Below are 22453 nucleotides of genomic sequence, written 5' to 3'. Positions count from 1 at the left end.
GTGGCATATGCTGAACTGACAGCTCCTCTAAATTTTGTGCAGGCATGCGTACTCCCTGCAGGTATGATGCTCATCTGAGAGAACACCTGTTCACACTGCAGAACACACACAGGTCGCGTATATTTGGAAGTGTGAACGACCACGGCAAAATAATCAGATTTGACAAAAAAAAACAAAACGGATTTGGGTCATATCAGGCTGCAGTGTGAACATAGCCTAAGTGAACCAAACGACAGAAGTCGTAACTTTACCTGGACAAAGTTTTGGACCTGGTGAGGGCCTTGCTGATGACCAGCGACGGGGCGGACTGACGCCGGTAATCCTGAAACTTCGTCCGCTAAAAACAAACAAACAAACACAGGAGTCAAACAGAGAGGAATGGCTGGGAAATAAATACATGCTGATAGAAATATTGGTTTTTCTTCCCATTGAAGGTATGCCAGCCCCAATATTTGGCTGTTTCTCCTAGAGCTACTCCTCCCAACAACTCTGTTGTTTCTCTCCAGGATTAGGTGCTGTCCGCTGGGCTTCCTTTAATTACATTTTTGTTTAGCATTAGATGATAACAGGATGTAAATATGACACGACTGCATCGTACCGACGAGGATTGAATTAATTCCATTCAAATTGGACCTGGTCTAGTTCCATATAGTAGCACAAAAATGTTATCTGTTTTGTTAAGAGCTTTAAGGTTAAATTACTTGTGAAATTGTTTTTTTTTTTCATATAATGCATGAAATTCAATTTTCACACAACAGCAGCATCAAGGTAAAAAGCAAAACAAAACATCCGGTCATCTGACTGAACTTTTACATATTTCCAAATTGTTGCTGCGCTGAAGCCCAGCAGCTGCGGCTGGTGGCCATACTGGTATCCTATTATCTTTGTGTCCTTACAGGGATCAATAAGTTTCATTTAATCTAATTGTGAAAGGCTTTGGGAGACTAATGCAGGGGGAACAAACAGCCGTTACGTAACCGTAGTTTTTTTTCATTGTACATCAGATTAACCCACTTACTGGTGATCGCCTGATGCAGAACTGATGCACGGCGCCTTGGGAAACTGTTCACCCCCCGGAGCGTTTCCACGTTTTGTCACGTTACGACCAATAAGAATCTTATTGAGATTTTATGTCACAAATAAACGCAATGTAAATGGTTAAAACTAATACTTGCCCCACTTTCCATAAACCAGGATTACATTTTTTTCTTACACTCTGCAGCTATAAAACACTTTGTGTTGGCCTAACATATAAAATCCAAATAAAACACATGTAAGTTTTAAAGTGAAAAAATCTAGAAAAGATGAATTCATACCTTAGCATAGCAGTGACATTTTTTATTGTTTTAGAGGAGGAAAAAAATTAACTACCCTGCAAATATGGAGTCAGTTCTGCAAGTTTGGATTCATGCTAGTCTTCAATAAGCAGAAGTAAAACGAGGCAAATGGACGTGTCTGCAGATTTGTTTGCTCACAACTGGAAACGTCTCCGTGGAAACGTGGAGTTAAGACTGTTTTCCAGCTCTAAGCTAAAAAATGGCTCTAGAGTTAACAAGTCCACCAGCAGAGAAAATACAGGGTAAACTCTAAATCGTCTGAACTGACAGTCATATCCACACGTTTCTGTCGTTTCACTCGGTCGCAGAGTGGTGAAACATTCCTAATGTTCCAGCCACAATGTTCGCTTTCACAACTAAATACAGCAAAAAATATCCCAGTATGTAGATGTTGCTCTGCTACTGAAACATTAACTGATTCTAGATCAGTTTTTTTTTTAACAGAAAACACTCCAGGTGGGTTTAGGTGAAACGAAGAATGAATATGTTTAAAAGCAGCTAAGGTACAGTAGAGGATCTGTGATGCTGTGGGCCTGGATATCAATCCGTTTACCTGTCGGGAAGTAAAACCTCTAAAAGTTATTTCATTTTTAAAATATTTTAATAAAAATATGCTGTCTTCTGCCAGAAAATTGAAATGGTTCCTCATTTAAACACAAATGACGCCAAAAATGGTCTTTTTAGCAACCAGGATAGAATCCTATAGAAAACCTTTATTTATTATGTGTAGTTCACATATTCTGATGCTCTGAGAAACGGAAAAGGTTCAGTAGTTCAGTAGTTCTCAGAGGAAACGTGTTTGTTATCCAAACATCACGCCACTCATGGAAGTAAAAGCAAAAAGGTTCGAACCCAACAGGGGAGGATTTAAGTATCTAATTTAACATTTAAACTTTATTAAAATGCATCAATAAGTTCTGATTGAACTGTAAGGAAGTAACTGACACTGATTCTGATTGGTCAGAACTGGATCTTAAATAAATAGATCTAAACTGAGCCTATTTTTCAGCAAATTGCCTCAAAACTGTATTTAGCATTTAAATAAAACTGAATTAAACTTATATAATAATTCAAATAGCTTCAATACATCAATTGGGGTCTAAATTCTGAATTTCTTATGGTTTTCTCATTACAGCTCAAACCTCTAAAGTCTTTAATAATGAGGTGACGTCTGCATCCTATTATAGGAAACAAACCGATGCCAACAATTGGATTTTAAAATGGTGCATTGTTTTGGTTCCACCTCACAAGTATGTTACAGTGGACACCTGCTTATTGTGGATCCCAGATTTTTCTCTTGGATCTGACTCCAAATTATTCAATAAAATTAACAAATTATCCATATTTATCTCAATTATTTGACAAAAAAATCCACTTGGCAAACAAAAATATATAGGTGTGATGCTAGTTGATACATCCAATATTTGTTTTTGGTGCCAATTGGCTGCAACCCCAAAACAGGAATCAAGAAAGTAGCGATGGGCAATATGGACTTAAAAGTTTTATCACAATATTTTGTGGTACTATTGTAATAATGATTAAAGTAAACAAAATTATTTATTACTTCTTTTTATGTGTCACAGCAATTAGAGCTCCCAAACCACAAATACTGCTCTTGAAAAACATTCCTATTTGTAAAACACCAATTATATAAAGAAGCGGTTTAATGATTTGAATTTTAAATTGTAAATTGTAAATGGATTTTATACTATTGTCTCAATTATTGATGCTTTCAGTGACAAAAATAGCAAAATAATCCCCACATAGGGAGTTTTTGGGGTTTTAAATATCATTAACTGGAATTTATTATAACAATAAATCAAAATTATTACCATCATAAGAAATTAATCGCGATAAATAAACGATAGATAAATGCTGAGCTCTGTAAGGAAGACTGTGAATGTTAGCTTCTAATGCTAAGAAGCTTAATAAGGCGAATTACCATATAATTGGTGATTGAACTAATAAATGGGCAGTTACAAACATTTTTAGAGGGTTCGGATTTTATTTTTATTCCAGTTGTGATCTCTAACGGAGGTCCATTGTATAAAGTTTGTGGTGACAAAATGTGAAACTGTTGAACAGTAAGACCCAGATACAGGCAGTAGAAAAACCCTGACACCTCCAAATTACCCAGGCCAGATGCCGGTATCACTTTAGTGAAAGTCCTGAACTCTAACCTAACCTCTGCCCCAACACACGGATACAACTTATTCACGTGGAAGGCAAGTGGCGCCACAACAATATCAAACACAACATTTCAGTTTTAAACTCCCCAGGCTGAAAACGGGGGGAAATCTCACCCGTTTGTTGTCCTGCTGTCCGGCGCGGCTCAGGCCGTCCTGCTGCTGCTGCTGCGGAGACATGTCATCCATTCAGTCCCAACGCCTCAGTGTCCAGCTGTCATTAGGTGACGCAGCGGGGAGAGAAATCCCATTAATAACCTCCGTGTCGTCAACACGCGAGACATTTCAGCAGAAACCAACTGAAACAAAACCAAAAAAAAAGTGGCGTAAGGAGAGAATCTGATCAACTTTATAAATAAAGTTAAAGGCAAAAGCAACACAGCTGACGTCCTTCCTCCCAAAGCGCCATCAGTGAGAGTCTGAGCTGTAACCACAAGCAGCTCCTGTTTGGATTAACAGCCGCTGTGCCAATTCTTAATGCGTCTTTACGCACGGAGCGGAGGCGGCGCCGTCGCGCTGCAAAAAATAGGTCTCCACTATTTTTACCTAAACCGGCCCATTCAAATAGCCGATAATCAGATTGGAGCTACTGGGTCTGGACATCTTTACGAACAACGGTTTCAATCTACACTCATACATGAAAAAACTATTATCGTCATGAGGAAAAGTCGCGAACATGTTCTATAAACGAAAATGCTCCAATATTTTCTCACTGTGTCACCTTACCACTATAAACGTCTATGTTTTTATTTGGATTTTATGTGACACAAACACAAAATATAGACATGGATCAAGAATTAGTATTTCCAACATTTTTTACAAATAAAAACGGAAAGATTAGGGATAACTTTAGGGACTTTGGTGCCCACAGACCGGTCAGGGAGAACGTTGTGGAGAAATTTAAAACAGGATAAAACAATTTCTCAAATATTAAACATCTTAGAACTTAAAGTTTCAATTTCTGTCGTATGGAAAAAATGTACAAACCAACAGACAAGGCAGTTCACCTACTCAGAAGAAGTAGCCAAAAGGCCAAAAGACCCTCTGGTACCGTCAAAAAGAAAACAAGAATAACACAAATATTTTTCCTACCACGGCGCATATAGAAGATAGAAAAAAAGAGTAAATAACCTACATAAAACTCACAAATTTTGAGATTAATCTCAGACATTTACAGAAAAAACTTGGAAATTTCTGAGTTTTATTTCAACTTTTGAAACTCGTATTTCCACAAGTCACAATTTTTCTAACTTCAAGGTCATACATTTTTTTAAAGAACATTTCTCAAATTAAAAATTTTTTCTCAGACATTTCCAAGTTTTTCTTCTCTAAATATTTTCAGAGGTTAATCTCACAATTTCTGAGTTTCTTCTGGAAGATTTTGGACCTCAGAAATATCCTGGATTTCCTTCTTTTCTGAGATTTTTTAGATGAATCTAAAAATTTCTTATTTGACATCTACAATGGCTCTACTACGCCGTTATCTTTTAATTTCACTTTACAATTTTTCCAAAATCTCATGTTGGTCATTTACACAAAAAGCTTAAAAAAACTCAAGAAGCAAGAATAATTTTGTAAATCACTTTAATGTCAATTATTATATTAATAATCGATTATCTTATCACTGGAATTATATTTAGCAATGTCTTGTAGCGCTGGTTTGTGCAGACATTAAAAAATCCCCTGCACAGAGAGCGGAATTGATAAAATATGACAAAATGTGAAATCTATAGCACTAATTAGAAAGTAGGCTATAATCGCACAATATAGGCCACTCAATCAAGTCTTTAAAAAGGCAACATCAGAAAAGTTTCGTTTTAAAATAGCTGGAATATTCCGGAAAGCGTTTTAAAATAACGCAGACAAAGAGCTGCTTTGTACTTTGGTTGAATAACAAAACAAACCAATCTTATTTCATAAACAGAAGTGGGCCAGAAAGTGGGCTAAAGAAGAACGAGGGCACAAAGTGAAGAACAGAGAAGTATTCATTCCCCACGTTAAACTGGATCACTTCAATGATTAGCTCCCCTACTGTTGGTAATGAACAGCCTTGGGCATGGCGAAGAAAAGTAACACGTCCCCCTTCACGTCTCCAAACATCCCTCCGTCTTCTTCTTCTTCTCCTTTGACGCATCAGTTTGACCCAGGAGGTTCTTTAAAGGTCAGAAGGAAATGTGACGTTTCACATGTGGCTGCTGCTTCGCAACATGAATTAGACCTTTGTGTAAATAACCCAAAGACCGGCTAGGAAAAAAAATTAAGATTTAATACAAAAAAACCCCAGTACAATAAATAACGTTTTCATCCATTTTATTCAGCAGAGAAGCAATACGATTAATTTAACTAATAAATTATTAAAGTAACGGTGATTTAGACAAAGACAAAACACCTCAACATCGATGTCCAAAGTCCTGCTTGGTCCGACAGCTTTCTGGTGTCAAACAAAACCAGTAAAAAAATAAACATTACCTGCATCTTCAGAAAAAAGCATTTTGCCCCAAACCGATTTCTTCTCTTTTTTTGTTTCTGTTGCATTTAAATGTTTCAGATAAAATTAATTTTTAATATTAAAGATAAACTTTGTCAATAGAAAATAAACATTTTTTTACAGGATAAAAAATAAAAAGTTATCCCTTCTTAGCTGCCAGAGCTGTAGAAGTATTTTAACCAGAACCTGTCAGACGACATGAAGTAGGCTTAAAACCCACACAACCATCATCTTACAACGATGTCCGGTTGTTATTTACAATTCTCATTATTATTATTATCTGTATTTTCTTGTCTTGTTATGAGTTAGTTTGTAACCATTTTGTCTGTGTACTAGACAGTATATTGAACAGGCACATGAATATTAGAACATGGTTTTAACTACATATTTGTGATAATTATTGAGTGAGAAGGTGATATATTGAATTAAATGGAGGTAAACGGTAGGACTGAATAAGTGTTCACTTCTTCCTGTTCCTTTTCAAACAGAAAAGCAGTGGTAAGTTAATTATTTTGTTCTTGGTTTTTAAAAACCAGTTTGAAATAAATAAAATAAAACAAACGTTCTTTAACACTTGTGGTTTTGATAGTTATTGGAGCAACAGAAGTGCAACTAAACTCCTTGGAAAAACTTCTTAACCCTCGAAATTTTATGTTTATAGACCTGAAAGTTACAAACTTCAACATTAAGGTTCGGTACTAGTAAAATCCAGTCTAAAAAATATAAATGTGTGTGTAAACAAAAATTTACCAGTTCCATGGCTGCACTACTAGTAGCATCTGGCACACAGAACCTGCAACAGACAAGGACAATTACAACTTTATAAAAATCGATCACCAATTTAACAGAGTATTGGTATATGTGTGCAAAAACAAGTGAAAAGAAAACAGTGGGTGAAATCCCAATGTTGCATTCAAAACATGAAATAAAACAATTTCCTGTCACCAAGAAAAAATATTTCATGAAGTTCTAGTTCAGCTGAAATTAATGTTTAATATTCTCAGAAGGTTTGACAAATTTAGAGCAAAAATGCTTTTCCAAAAAACAAATTACTTATTTTCCTTGGTAAGAAACTTTTAATATGTTCAGTAATTTAAACATTTCAACTGAAAAAGTTAAAAAAGTAATACTTTAAACCCTAAACTAAGTCAAACAAAAGTTTAAAGTATGAATAAAACTGCTCACATACTCAAAATCCCCAACTGCCTGGTGAAAACCATTAAATAATAAATGTGTTTTTAATATATGCAAATATCTGATTTCAATAAGTCTGACTGGATGATCTTAGTAATTTTAAATCCACACAAATAATCACACTCAGTGGTGACTGATTAAACTATAATACTCTATAGATTGATGTCAAAACCTCTTAAAGACACAGTGCCAGTTTACAAATGAGAGCAACTAAAGAATTTGTATTATCAGGTGATTCAAAGCAATGATACAAAATGACCCCAAACACAGGAAAAGCTTTTTTAAGAGCAGGAAAAAGAGATCCAGTCACCAGATGTTCAGATATATTTAAGCTGGATGGAAAAAATAAAAACGTTCCAGACATTAAAAAGCTAAATCCTCTTCCTGGTCTGGATGTTAATACACTAAAAACCAAAGCGGAGAGTCGGCCAACATCCCGTTTTCAGTCTAAACTGCTTCATGTCCCGATGAGCAGGTAAGAGAACATCAAGTACTTTAAGTTATTGGGTCTTCACTCATTTTCAGGGTTAATATCATGAATTTCAACAGAAAAAATAGAAAATATTTAAATAAGTTTGAAAGATTTACTTCACGTTATTGCAACTAGTTACTATTTACAGCGTGTTAATGTTAAAATAAATACTTTTAAAAACATGGGACTGCTTTACGTTTTGGAGATAAAACATAATCTACCAAATTGTTCAACACCTTCATGGCTGCTTCCACCAATCACAGCGTCAGTGGTGACACGTAAAATGTTAAAAGCCTCACCTGAACTGTTGATCCTTTAAAAATAATTTGTCTTCATTAAATTCAACTTCCAGTTGTACTGAATATTTCAGTTTTTAATACCCAACTTGTCTTTTTTACTCACTATCTTTAAAGCTATCTAGTCGAGTTTAATTGTAGTTTATGAAGTTATGAATTGTTTTGTCCTTCAAGCAAAAGTTTTGTCCACTGATATACGCTATAAAAATAAACTTCAACTTGAAGATTAGGGCTCATTCAAGATTTATCCACTAGCTTACCTAACTGTAGTTTAACATAGGGGGCATTTCCTTCCTGCAGGTCCAACACTTACATCACTTTTGTCCTGAAACGTTGCAGATCTTCAACAAACTATGATTAGTTGAAAGAAGTTGCATTTGGAAGATGTTTGAATCTCACGCTTTGCTCAATTTTAGTCATTTTTCTAAACACAAAATTTCCATGACGTCCTCCCTCCACCCAAAAAATAAATAACTAAACCAGGAAAACAAAGAAAATAGCTTTGCAGCAGTCTTTTGCTATCCGTCCTCACACTTCCTGCAAAGGAAACCAATTCCTTCTGCTAACACAAACTTTGTCGCAATTAAAATGAAATGAATTACTTTGCAGCAATAATATTAGCTCAATCAAATGACATCTCAAACCATCATAAAGTTAACATAATACTTGCGTCACCATCAAATTTTTGACCAGTTTATGATGCACAAAGAACGAACATTTTACAAAACAAAAAAATTAAATATGACAATGAAGTCAGAGAAACCAAAAGCTTGAAATGACTTATTTAGCTGCAGTCCACACATTCACACACACTGAGCAAATTCATTAGAATACTTACACAAAATAAGATTAAAATACTAGAAGTGATGCTTTGTAATCAAACATTTAAAGGATGGATATGATATTTATTGTTCATCGGGTTAAATAAAGACAAAAAACCATTTTATTTCTCTTGACCATCAAGTACAAGATGTACAAAAGCTACAGAACATTTCCTGTAGTTCTGAGCAAAAAATAAGGAGAAATAAAATCCAAAAAAAAACAAATAAAAGGAGGATTTTACAGTACTCACTCTTATGGAAAAGGTTCAGAAAGTAACAAACACAAATACTTAAAAAAAAAAAACGCTTTAAAACCTTTTAATTGCAAGATTTCTAACCCACAGCAACTTCTGACGAGTTCAAGATGTCGCAATCATTGCACTGGATAAACAAAATCACTAAAGGTAAATAAAGCCTGTGACTACTTAGTGACTACATGTGGCTTCTCTCATTCATAATGCAAATACGCTCTCGCTTTGTCATTGTACAACTGTACAATCTCCACAACAATAGTACAGCACACCATATTCCTGTTCAAGTGATTATTCTCATCTACAGTTAATAATAATCACTTATTTTAAAAATCTATATAGACCAACTGCAGGAAGTGTAAAGTTGACCGATAAAAGAATCTTGCAGACTCCACATTCTGCACACAAACAAAATTTTAAAAAGCACCAAAGCCCGACTGTACGGTCCGTTTTAAACAAAAAACATTTTCATTCAAGTTTAAAAATGTTGCTGTCCAGAAGCTGGTAAGAAATGTTAATAAAATTAACTAAATAGTTTGTAACATGGCAATAAATTCTGACGGTACCAATTCCCCTCTTTGCCAGATTGCTAATTCTACTTCCATTTTGCTCTGTGGAAGCTGTTAATTTAGCAAATACTGCTAAAAATCTTTAATTTTACTCATGATTCCATTTTACTGTCTTTTTTTAGATTTAGTAAATTATGCATAAAACTAGAAGGCAAAAAACTCATTTGTTGCTGACATCGTAAAAGCTTCTTGGATAAAATTTATATTCCAAACATCAAGACAAGAATATGCCCAAATTTGCAAATGAAAAATGAATGCTAAAATATAGAAAAGTTTGTCTAAAAAACCAAATCTCACTGAAACCTCAAGGCAATGTGTAACGTAGACTTCCACTGAAACCTATGATCCATATTTTTAAATATAAACCCTTAAACATTGTTTTAATCAGTGCATATTTACTTCCTAGGAAATATGCTTTTGCTAGGAAGTGAGACTGAGTGCCAGGAACGATGTGGGCATGGACAGACCTACTGACGGTGCTTGGAATCATATTGTAACTGCTTAATATTAAAAATAAAATGGCATGGGGTGAAATGACCAGCACCTGGTTCTTTTAACCAGTTTTTTTCTTGGACCTCGTTTTGTTTCCTTTTTAATCACATGATCAAAGTTTACTAGCAGATGGGTCTGGACAAATATTGGCCAGACTTACGGGAGAAATTAGTGAAACACTCAAAAAGCAATAATGGCTGTGAGCTAATCAACCTCCTGTGCTTTTGCTTAGCAAACATCTATTTGACAGGTGGAGAATGATAAAGCAGAAAGTCTGAACCTTTTATATAATCCACCTTAGGAAGCAACTGAGGTTATATTCCGACTCAAAACTGCATAATTTAATTTCCAATATGCGTGTGCTTGCAATGACAAGATCGAAGACTTTCATCCAAATCTTCTAAAAACTGGTAGAACAATCAAAAAGTCAATCCACAAACGGACAAAAACATGCCACTCTGTTGTCCAAAAAACTGGAGTCATGATGGTGATGGGTAGAAAAAGAAGAAATTGCACTGGCTGCTGATCCATACGAGAACCGTTAAGACGTTAATATCGGCGGCGTTTGTTATTTGGGCCGTCAAAGACTCCTGGACTTGGACTGCCTCTGCTATATCCGGGAGCTGGTCCACCCTGCGACCCCAATGGCTGCTGCTGTTGCTTTGGGGACTCGACTTCCGATCGACCGCCCATTGATCCGCCCTGAGAGTACCTATCGTTACGCTGAGGGCAACAGGGGTTGGTTTAACGAGATTCAACAAACAGTTGTAAGGAGTCACGAATCCAGTTGATCCAAATAGTGGTGAGGATCGTAGAGGTATTTTCAGTCAAGGTAGGTCAAAGTTCAGTCAAGGTTGAGTTTGATCCAATTGTCACCATCCAAGTGCAAAAGGGGAAAAAAGAAACGTGACCCCAAAGAGAAGAGAGAAAAGAAAAAAAGACCATTAGTGAAAAAGACTTAACATTTCCTTCAAGGTTTATTTTTGAAAATAGCTTCTACTTTTTAATCAACAATGCTTTGCAGAAGTACCACTACCTCAAACATTTCACATTTACCAGCAGAAACTTTAGTGTAAGATGTTCTATTCAATTAGCAAAATTAGCATATAATTGTACAGGCAACGGATTTATGTAGTCTGACTCAAATCTTTATACAATCAGAGTTTGCCGTCTTTCATTTTCCTCAGTAAATTAAAATTTTACAGACGGAAATTTCTGCAAAAATATCTCGGACTGCGTGAGATTATTTCATGGACATCATCTGAATATCATTCTATCTATCCAGAAATTCTACAACTAGATTTTAGTTTTGGCTAAGCCATTCTAACAGAAAATGCTCCTGTAGCTCTGCCTGGATGTTTAGGATCATGGTGAACTTCTGTCCCAGTTTCATGTCCTCTGCAGGTCTTTTTCAAGGTCTGCCCTGAATTTAGCTCCATCCATCTTCCCACCAACTTTGGCCAGCTGTCACTTTTGGTCTCCTCTGACCAGATCACCTTCTACATATTTGCTTTGTCCCTTATGTGGCTTGTACATAGATCTAACTTTTTTAGACTTTCTTTCAGCAATGGACTTCTTCTTGCATCTTTTCCACAAAGGTTAGATTTGTGGATTACATGAGAAAGTAGTAGAGATACTAATATCCACATTGGTTCCGATATTTGAGAGCTCCACTAAAGTTTTCTCAACACAATGCAAAGAAATCTTGTGCTGTTTTTAAACCAGATCATATTAAAGAACAGACAAGCGGTTTTTAGATACGTTACCATGGCTCCATTCTCTGACATCAAAGGTGTCCCCATATTTGACGTTCCCTCTGGGGCAATGGCTCCTCCCCTTCCACTCCCGCCCATCATTTGCCCCTGGTTACCACTGGGCCCTCCAGAGGCCTGGTTAAACCCATCTACATGCAAAACAACGGATTATTGGTTCATCTGTCTGTTTCGTCTGGAACTAATTCATGTATACTTTAAATTAAAACTAGTTTGTTACAATTTGATCAAACTAAAATGCTTTGTGCAGAGTAAAACTGTAAAAGATTATAGGCATTAAAAACTGCATCAAGTCAATCCTATAATTTGAAAGAAAAGATTTGATAAACTACACTATATTGTTGACTTCAGCTACATTATTAAAGAGAGTAAGAGTGAACTGTTCTTTAAAACAATACGATGTGATGCCATAGATGCTGCATTTAACCGCTGGATTGCACATCACAGTAGCCACAGGGAACACAGAAAAGGAGAGCAATAACAAGAGGTGGCAAGACAGGTAACATCCGAGGAGGATTCTACACAAGAGTAATAAAATGGTTTAAAGGTATCAAAGCAAACCAACAGCAAGATAAAGAAGCAAATGTGATATAATTACTCTACTGCAGTGGAGTAATGTCAACTTATGCAGGTCCAGATTATGTTATTGATGTACTTTCACCAACTGTTTTCAAAAGCCGATTTGGTTCATTTTGGAAGCACCAACCAGAAAGCTTTCTTCAATGTCTTCTGGTTGAAAAATCCAAAAATGTCCCTCAAAAATAACTTACTGAACACCTTAAAAATGGCCTCCTGTTGTACTACAGTTCAATGAAGACTTCTCTCATCCATGAAGAGCATTGACCTTACCACAGGGGCCGCTTTTCATTGGCTGATGCCCATTCTCGTGGTCACGTGCGTGGCCGTCTCACAAACACACTTAGCTTCCCGTTAGCTAAGTGCAGCATAATGGCAGAACTGATACAACTTCTACACCATGAAGCCTGTCTGCTACACAGTCTTACGTTAGCTAAACAGATCAATATGTAATGTGTCTGTATCTGACATACACTAAAGATTTTATTTTAGCAGAAAAGGCTTTGGACTAAACTGTTACTCGTGTTAGCCACGTTAGCACCAAGTACAGCTAGTCAATCAACCATCGCTGTGTTCAGGGAAGCGCTGATTAATAATCGAGAAATAAATATCAAACCTGGAAACTTGATATCGTAACGGACTGAATGTTATGTTTTTAACATAATCTTTGTTCGTCTTGCGGGGCGCAGGCGGTTGCCACGGTAACAGGTGTGCTTAGACTACAAAGAGAGAGAGAGTAAAAAGGTAGGAGTGGTTTTGAGTTGATCACCTGTTCAGGTTATTTTACCTTTGTTTACCTTTGCTGTGGCGCATTACAGCCGCTGTAGTTTCTAAACGTTGGACTAATTACCTCGTTCGTTTGTGAGTTTACGTCATTCACAACAAACATCAAATAGAACAAATATATTTCATTAAATTTTAACAAACAAATGGCTTCTACCGTGGTAATTATGTGAAATTAAATTAATTATATCCCAGCTTCAGAAGATTTGCCTTTACCTTTACAGAGCTCTTTGGTTCCTCCTATCAGTCTGTAGCTTCTCATATTGACGTCATCAAACCAAATGTCAGATCTACCATAACTGACTGACACCTGCTGGCCTCAAGTTTGCAACCAGCTTGTGACTGAGAAACCAGTAACCTCCTCCCAGATGATGACATGAACTTGTTAGTTCCTCTGTCCATTTAGTAGCTGATATATTGTGAAAATCCGGTAGAAATGATGCACTAATCGAGTCATGTTTACATAGAAACAACGCGCCACGAGGCTTTGTTTGTGAGACTTGCGGTCACGTGGGTCGGTTGTGGGCGGAGCTTGGTAAGGTGCATTGACAAGTTATGTCAACCCTATATGGAAGTACATTTTAGCCCCTTGTATGAAGGGTCAGTATTGCATGGTTATAGTTCAGGAATGTTAACAGACAAGTGGATTATTTTGGCTTCTAGACTGGACCAAATTGCAGATGAAGTCCCCATCTGTGAATCCACCTCCTTAAATATCAAACAAGATGGAAAGAAACTTTGAACAAGGTCATCTTTGGGTACAGGACAAGTACACAGCTCATGCTTTCTTCATACAAGGACCAGACAACACCTGAGATCATCTCCAAACTCAATAAGTAGAGTTGACAATTAAGTCCCACGACCAACTCAGCATTCCTTTAATGACTAATAGTTGGTGTACTGTTTCAGGGCAAGGTTGAAATACAACATCGCTCCTCTTGAATCAGATTTAAAACTTCTCTCACCCAGAAAATAATTCTCAGAGGATGACAATGTGGATCCCTCCTAAGTTGGGAGACACAAACCTGCATTATTTTTTAAATATTACAACCACTGCCCAGGCCTTCCACTCTGCAGGTCTGCAGTTTATCTCACCAAAAACAAAGCCTGTCAATTCATCCTTTTGAGTTTTTCCTTCTCCAATCACAGAAGTTGCACTTATCCTGCCCCCCCTGCAACTTGTCTGCTGCTTCAAGAGTCCCCAAGGAAAATTTAGCATCAAAAGCCTGTTTCTTTAGCTTGAGTACCTTCTCCACTGGCATGGCATTAGCCGGTTCTTCCCCCGTCAGCCCCAGCCATATTCGTCACAATTTGCAGATGCTGCGCAGTTCCTACTCTTTTTGGCCAACAGTGGCATTGCGCACAAGCGATTTGATTTTCAGAAGACCCCATTCGTTGATTGACCAATTGATCAATCATCCACCACTGGATGAACAAAAGCAGTACTTGCACACTAATCAAACAACAACATCTGAAGCACCATTTTCAATCGATGATGAGACCAAAGTAGTTGGCAGGATGGAAGCTGATATTTCCATGGTCAAACCTTCAGGTCAAACCTTTTTACCAATTGTGGCAGAACAGTGCAGACAACGTCAACCGGACAGGGCAATCCACAACTAAACATACCAAGAGACTTCCAAGAAACTAGCCGCCTAAGGTTACACTGTCAAAATGACATTGGAGCGTCGACCACAGCTCATTCCCACACTCCCCAACCAACATAGTGAGGAACACACTGCCAACAGAGACATACAGAATCGAACCAGACATTAACAGCTACAGTGAGACTTGATATTGGAGAAGATGCTTTATAAACCTGATGAAACGATGATTCTCTTTATGCTTCAGTTTGGCAGCAAAACAGCACGGATTTAAAACAGGAATGTGATTCCTCCAGCGAGCATTTCAGTTACAAATATGAAAAGAGAAAATAAAACAAAATCTCAACCAGGCCCTTAACTTATGCCTTTAATGTAGTAATTTAGTAGAGTTAGTATAATTTTACCAGTTTCATAGAACTGATAACTGTAGATGTGAAACCGCAACGTTTTCAGTCCCAACTCACCAATTACAGTAGCTGCTAATCACTCTTAAAATTACAAACATCCATTTTCAACAAGAAACCCTTTTTTATACATGTGAGGGTTTTAGGTGTGATGTGTAAAAATATGCTGACAGCTGAAGTTGTGTCGAACAATAAAAGCATAAAAATGTGAAGAAGCACAGAACGACAAGAAAATGAGACAAAAACATTTCAAACAAGATAAACCTTGACAGACCCGTAGACTTTGAGAAAAATATACATACATGATATGATAGATGTTTTTATAAAGATGATGTGCAATCCTGCGTTTTTATATTCTCTTCTGACCAATTTCTTTATTTAAATTAAAAAAAAAAAGATTATACTTGGTCTCTGTCCTTTATTCTCCACTTAGCAAGATGTTATTATGCATCTAATTACTCCAAAACAAATTAAATGCAAAAATGTCTTAAGCTTTTACTTTATTGGAATTATGACTATCCACATATATGCTAATAACTTCTAAAAGAGAAAAAAAGAGCGTGAGATACTTTCTAATCTTTTGCTCCCTGATTTAAAAAGTATACCAAAAAAATAATACAGTAAATTCAGGTTCCTACTGTAACGCTACAAAGAAAAATTGAAACACAAAGATATTTTATCTACACAGTCATGCCCATACCTCCCATATTACCGGCTCCACGAGGGCCCAGCTCACCCACTCTCATTTCCTGTTCCCTCTGAAAGAAGTGAAGAAGAGTCTTCAGAATAAAACTGAACCATTATGGAACAGACTCCTGCAAATCAATCCTGGATGTAGTATTTCTTTTAATGCATAGCTGACAACAAACATTAAGTTTTTGAAGAACAAAACTGGTAAAATAAATGTAGAAACATTATTTTTTTAAATTCAGTTAAAACTTCTCTCTCTTCTAGAGGAAATCTAAAAAAAAAAAAGTGAAGTCAAAACTTCACATTTTCATTCAGGCAGATAATTAAATAATTAGACAAATAGTAGCCATATTCTGTTCTGATGCAAAAAAATGATCTACTAGTCCGTTAACAAAGACGATGATGAGAAAAACAAAGAGCAGAAAACAGAACGTGGTTGGGCGACTTTCAGCTGGTCAGCAGATTTGGAATCATCAACGGAGGGATTTAGTTTTGTTCCTTCGTAGCTCAAACCTTCAGCTGCTACTTTTCTTTAAACTCAGTAGGTCTGGTCTTCTGTTCATCTGGCTGATTGAAAAACGCCCAATACGTTGGCCGTCATCCACCAAACGTAGACAAACTGGGGTCAAGGTCTTGCATGTAGTTCCAGATAGAGGGCATTTGGCGGCCATTTTGTAGTTCTTCCATTTCTAAATGCAGCAGTTTTCAGATTCTCTTCAAACTTCTTACTGATGGTTTTGCAGCCAGTCCAGGATGTGCAGATTGTAAATCACTGAAGTCAGAAATATCTGGGAGCCACAATACTGGCTGTTTCTTTGAGTAAATAATCTAAAATCAGCTTTTTCCCTGGTGTCATGTATTTATCTGGTTATATTCTGTCTTTTTACACTAATATATAAGAAATATAAGAACTAAAGAGTGTTTACATATCTACAGGTTAGGAGATTTATCAAATCAGCAGGGGATTCAATATTTTTCCCCCAGCTGGAACGTAGAATTGTCAATAATGCCTGATTTTAATTAAGCTTCTAAATGCAAAAATAAGAGATTTTATAACTGAAAATAACTTGATAATTAATCTCTTACAACAACTTGAGAATATATTTAATTCATACCTTACCTAATGCAGCTAACAGTGAAGCAAAATAAAGAAATACACATCACTGTCTGAATGTGATATCAAAGTATTAATATCAGAAGGTCAGGAAGCTATAAGAATATTCTTAACAAAACCAAGTATTCTCCAGTTCAAATCATTCAAATTATGAAAACAACACTTAGTAATTACAATGATTTAACTTCATAACTTGTATTTTACACATTCAAGTGTAAAGTATCAGTATAGTCAGTTAAATGTGTTTTAAAATGAACTGAAAAAAGCTAGAGTTAAAGGTATAAAATGAAATTTTATCACTTATATGTGTGAATAAAATGCACATAATAACTAATGTACAAAAATCACAAAAAGAAAATCTAAGAAGAAAAACTTTAAATACCAAATCCAAAAAATCGAGTGGAAAATCAAATTAAACCCTGATGAAAAGTTATATAAGGATAAATAAACAAAGTATGAATCAAATAATAGAAACAAACAAAATCTAATGTTAAGAAGTAAGAGATATGAGCAGATTATTGTTTATTTTACATAACTCCAATGCATGTTTACCTTGAAAAAGAGTCAAAGGACAAGCAAGGAAAGCTTTGTGGTCGACACGTACGCCCCCTAGTGGCTGCTAATTGCAACTGAGATTTTAACTGAATAAAATGGATTTGCTGCTTTGCTTTAAGGAGAGTTTACAAATAATTTTCCACAAATATGCAAATAATAAACAGAAGTGGGAAAAAATGGAAATGCAAAAATTACCAGAGTTTTTAAAAAAACACTTTTCAGAGATATTTAAGAGTTCTGAATTCATTTCCTTCAAAGATAATGCAAAGCACACAGAAAATGGTCATTTAGGTGTTTTTACTAAAAATCACGCTTTTTATTTATCCAGCCAAAACATTCTGTTCAAGATCTGCCTTTCAGCAAACGATATCAGACTCATTTCTGTTTAAATTAAAGACAAAGTAAATAGGAAACAAACTCCTCTTGATGTTTTTGCTATATTTTATGAAAAATAGATAAATGCCCTGGTAAAGCTGTTCACCGCCAAAAGCCACACAACTGATCTGACAGAATCTGGTCACAAACCTTCACACTCTTTCATCAAAGGCAATAGAGAAAATAAATCTGAGAAACTTTCTTCGAAGAATGTATTAGAGAATGTGCTTCATTACCAAATGAAATTATGCACAATTCAAACAGCAGGGACCAAAAGTTTACAAATAAACAACATTATAAATCATATAACATTAATAAATTATATTTTATTAAAGACATTTGGTCATATTACACATTTTTACTTTCAGTTTTGATATAAATCAGAGGTGGGAGATATAAACTTAGAATTTTAGCGCTACATTTTGCAGCACTGTTGTGATAACGATAAAGATAAATAAACATTATTACTTATTTTTAGGTCTTTACAGTCTTGCGAGACGGTGACTGCATGGCAGAGTATTCATAGTGTCACAATCATAAGTATTCGCTTAAAAAAGTGTAACTTATATCACTAAACTGCACACAATATCTGCATTTAATTATATTTTTTTGATTTATTGATACTTATTTATGCTCTCAAGGAACAAAAAGTTGAGAAAATGGAAAAAAACCAAAAACATTTCTGATCATATACGTCTGTTTTTTTATCCAACATCAACAATTGAAATTTATATTAATAAATGAAAATTCTCATAATAAATAATAAACAATAAATGCCCATCCCTAGTGTAAATACTGTGATAATGTGGTATATACAGTAGTTTCAAATTTGAATCTATTAAGAGTTAAAAGTCAACAAAAATAAACAAAACAAATAAAAAGTGTTTTTGTTGTGCAGTATGACCAACTCAGGCCATAATAAAACGATTTGTGTATTTTGACGTTAAAAGAACGACACTGACTTTCTGTCCGTTTCATTTTTTCTGAATGAGTTGGTGAAGACCAAGCGTTTGTACTCACGTTTTCATGGTAGTTTGGAACGAAGCCGCCGCCGTCGGGCTGCCGTCTCAGCTCGTCCTGCTCCCGGTGCCTCATCATCTCCTCCTCTCTCCTCCTTCGCTCCTCCTCATGCCTAACGACACACAGCGTTCAGACAGAAACCAAACTAATCCGATAAAAACAACACAGCAGCATGAGAATCCCCTCACTGGGTTCGGTATCCTAATGTAGCTTCCTATCACCAGCTGATCTGAAACATCGCTAATGGAAAGACTTTTCTGCAGCTTTAGCTTTAACAACATTTATATTAAATTAAATAATAGGATTATCCAATAGGAATAGATGCTAATTTCTTCCTCGAGATTCTTCTTCACCTCATTTCTATCTGCTTTCGTCTTTGCAGCTCCTGATTTCGCAGCTCCTCCAGCCGCCGCAGTTCCTCCTGACGTCTCAATAGATCTGACGAGAAAAAGTAAAAGGGGGGACGTTTTAAAACGATACACTCTAGAGAGAAACAGACGAACAGCCATTGCTTCTCACCTTGTCTCATCAACATGAGCTGATGTTCGTTTTTGGCGGCCTCCAGCTCCGCCTCCAGTTTCTCTCTGGCCTCCTTGATGTTTCGGTCGACCTGCTCCCGCTGCTGCTTCTCCATCTCGTCCAGAGCTTTCCAGCGAGACGCGTATTCAAACTCGAACGTGCCAGGCTGGGCGAATCGGGGCGTCTGCTCCCGCTCTCTGGCAGAATAAAAAGTGGTGTAATCGCAGACGCAACATAAACCAAAAGAAATCAATAAATATATAAATACTGCTTACTTGTAATACTTTGGAGTTTTTGGCAGAATCTTTTCAGGTAGACCATCTTCATCGTCCAGGTGCTCCATTGGCTCCACGATGGTGGGACATGGAGTACTGAGATAAGATCGTCAACATGACATGTTTTAGCCTCCATTTTCACTTTTCCAACAGTAAAATTCAAGCACTTTTCAAGCATTTCAAAACAAGTTTTCAAACTTTTCCTGCGCCACACTTCGGAGGTAAAAACAACACCAACGAACTAAACAAATTACAGCTTCAGTTCACCGTTATCTATCATTTATTACTGTTATTAATAATGTCTTGTGACAGTATTCTACATTATAAATCAGGAGCAAAGTAAACTAAAATATAACAAAATTTTTATGTTTTGAAATGTTTCTCTCACCACACCTTGTACATCTGACTGATCCAAGAACAAAACATTTATTTAACAAAAGAAATACCCCAAATTTAATAATTCAATAATAGATCATTATTATTACATTTGAACAACCCAAACAAATCGTGTTAAGGGAAATTACCTTCCTGCTCAAATTAAATGCAAACACACAGTACACAAAATAAGGTTCTAAAAAATGTTCTTGCAATGTTTTTTTGCATTTTGCAAAATTAAATAATTTTGGTGATTCTAACTGACCTAAAACAAGAAAAGATTAATCTGATTTAACTTCAGACAGCGAGAAATAAAAAGTATTATTAGGGTTATGGAAATATCTGGTTTCAACTGCAAATAAGATTTTCCAGATTTAAGCTTTTACTCAAGCTTTAGCTTGTACTTTATTTCCAAACCTTTAAAACACCAAATTGATATTCAAGCACCCGTACAAATCCTGCGTTTCATTTCTCTAAAGTTCATCCATTTATACGCTGTGAGAATCTGAGACTGAAAGAGACAAAGAGTTTTCGGTCTGTTCAACAACACTTACGTCGTCAGCAGCATCGCTCCCTCGTTGCAGCGCTCCAGGGCTTTACGGGCGGCGACTTTGCTTGCAAACTCAACAATGCCTCTCCCGGTGGAACGGCCGCGGTCGTCCGTCACAACAATGGCCCGCTCCACAGGTCCAAACTGAGAAAACGCCTGCGGATACACACAAGTTTGTTTTGCTTTTTTAATCAACTATGGTTGCAAAGATGGTTGCATTATTTAGTGTTCAGTTTCACCTCTAACCTACTTCTTCAAGGAGTTCGTTTGTCACCACTGGCAGCAGATTGCGGACTTTGAGTGCGGCTCCGTGCGTCGCGAAGCGGACCTTTAGTGTTCTGTTGCTCAGAACCGACCCGTCCAGCTCGACTTTAGCAATCTCCGCCAGAGTTCGGGTTTCCTGCAAAACAAAGCTGGATTAGCATTCAGCGTAACCAATAAGAAGCCCCTCAAACTGAACCTCCAAATCAACTTTTTAAAGCTGCAATCAACTATTTATAACAGACTTTTTTAACCAAAAATAATGTCTAACAGTTTTCGAATATTTTTAAAACAACAAGTTTGTTTTTACAAGTAACTTCACTTTAATGAATGTCTGCTACGTATAATAATAAATAATTTATTTTCAAATTATTGTGGAAGAGCAACACAAATAAATTATAAAATTAAAATTATATATGGTTTCAACATTTAAAAATCTTGTTTTAAACTCTAAAATATATTTTTAAATTATAATACATATAATAACTATTATTTAAAAGGTTAAACATTTAACAACAACATAGGTAAATAATATGCATTCACCATAAAACGAATGTTTAATAATAAATATCTAAAATACACAGTTCTCATGTGACCTCACTCTTCTCTGAACTTTGTAACTGGCAGCCATTTTGGCAGGCAGTTGCGATTGAGTTGCTATGACAACAACAAACAAGCCACAAGCTTAGAACTAGCTTTAGCCTGTTTCCCATCAAAATATTATTTGGACATTTTCTGTTCGTCTAAACTTATGGGTCTACTATGTATGGCGCATGCGCTTGCCTACTAAGATGGCGCGGATCACTTCCGGGTCAAACTTGTGGGAACTAAATTCATACTGTATATTCTCATGGTATTTTGATATCAAACGTTAAACCCAATAACCAATAAAAGACTGAGAAACATATACACATTAATTTAAATAAAAATACTTACTAAAAGCAAACTGAAACATCTAGGTGCAGCTATGAACATACCAAGCAAACGAATCCAAATCCCCGCTCCCTGTTGATGAACACCTCGTTAATGTTCCCATATTTAGCGAACAGGTTCCTGAACTCCTCCTCCGTGATGTCCAGCGGCAGGCTGCCGACAAAGAGGCGGGAGCGCTGGGTGAACGTCTTCTCTCCGGGCTTCCGAAAACTTGCTATATCCAGAGTCATTTTCGACGGGCATTCCCCCGTTTCCTCCGCGGCTCCTTCGCTTTGGTCGGCCGCGGGAGACTGTTGCTGCGGCGGGGCCGGACTGCCTTTGTTCGCCGGCGTCGGCTCCGACGAGGCCGGGGAGTCCGTCCCTCGCTTCCCCGGCTGAGGAGAGTTAGCACCAGGCATCCTCGCTTGGTGCATATTTCGGTTGGCCATGCAGCTTATTTCACTTTTATATAAATTAAACCGGACTTAATTCAAATATTGCGCTGCAACAAACCTGCTGCGAATTTCAAAGATGGCGACCTTCTTCTGGTTTGTTTTTGGGA

General features: G+C 36.6%; 2 protein-coding genes across 6 annotated transcripts in view; both read right to left on the bottom strand.

Annotated features, from left to right (window-relative positions):
- Positions 1–3751, bottom strand: part of LOC116715837 (rho GTPase-activating protein 20-like) — an 18413-nt gene extending 14662 nt beyond the window's left edge. Inside the window, exons 1-2 of the mRNA XM_032556529.1 lie at positions 3641–3751; positions 252–337 (exon numbers count right to left, since the gene is read on the bottom strand). Of these exons, the coding sequence (XP_032412420.1) occupies positions 252–337; positions 3641–3712 (158 nt within the window). The 5' untranslated portion in view covers positions 3713–3751. The remainder of the gene's footprint in view (positions 1–251; positions 338–3640) is intronic.
- On the bottom strand, positions 3715–22453 carry pspc1 (paraspeckle component 1). 5 transcript variants are annotated; one of them, XM_032556530.1, is made up of 10 exons: positions 21957–22452; positions 20969–21118; positions 20723–20874; positions 19794–19889; positions 19519–19715; positions 19353–19437; positions 19000–19111; positions 15946–16003; positions 11873–12009; positions 8653–10829 (listed from the first exon to the last, which is right to left on the bottom strand). In XM_032556530.1, exons 1-10 carry the CDS (start codon positions 22338–22340, stop codon positions 10656–10658), a joined length of 1545 nt encoding a protein of 514 aa, XP_032412421.1. In that variant the 5' UTR covers positions 22341–22452; the 3' UTR covers positions 8653–10655. The 5 variants fall into 5 exon arrangements, 4 of the variants coding, with proteins under 4 accessions (XP_032412423.1, XP_032412424.1, XP_032412422.1 ...); XM_032556532.1 differs by lacking the exons at positions 8653–10829; positions 11873–12009; positions 15946–16003 and adding exons at positions 3715–3822; positions 6762–6804 and having other exon boundaries at positions 21957–22453; XM_032556533.1 differs by lacking the exons at positions 8653–10829; positions 11873–12009; positions 15946–16003 and adding exons at positions 4992–5676; positions 6762–6804 and having other exon boundaries at positions 21957–22453.

Source organism: Xiphophorus hellerii, chromosome 24 (genome assembly GCF_003331165.1).
Source record: "Xiphophorus hellerii strain 12219 chromosome 24, Xiphophorus_hellerii-4.1, whole genome shotgun sequence".
In the NCBI taxonomy this organism is placed as follows: Eukaryota; Metazoa; Chordata; class Actinopteri; order Cyprinodontiformes; family Poeciliidae; genus Xiphophorus; species Xiphophorus hellerii.
This window is presented reverse-complemented; position numbering and strand designations above follow the sequence as displayed.

Coding starts and splice junctions, on each gene's coding strand:
- pspc1 (XM_032556530.1), bottom strand. CDS start 22,340: ATGGCCAACCGAAATATGCACCAAGCGAGGATGCCTGGTGCTAACTCT. Junction 19,438..19,518: donor GCTCATGTTGATGAGACAAG/GTGAGAAGCAAT, acceptor TTTTCTCGTCAG/ATCTATTGAGACGTCAGGAG. Junction 19,112..19,352: donor CGAAAGCAGATAGAAATGAG/GTGAAGAAGAAT, acceptor GTGTGTCGTTAG/GCATGAGGAGGAGCGAAGGA.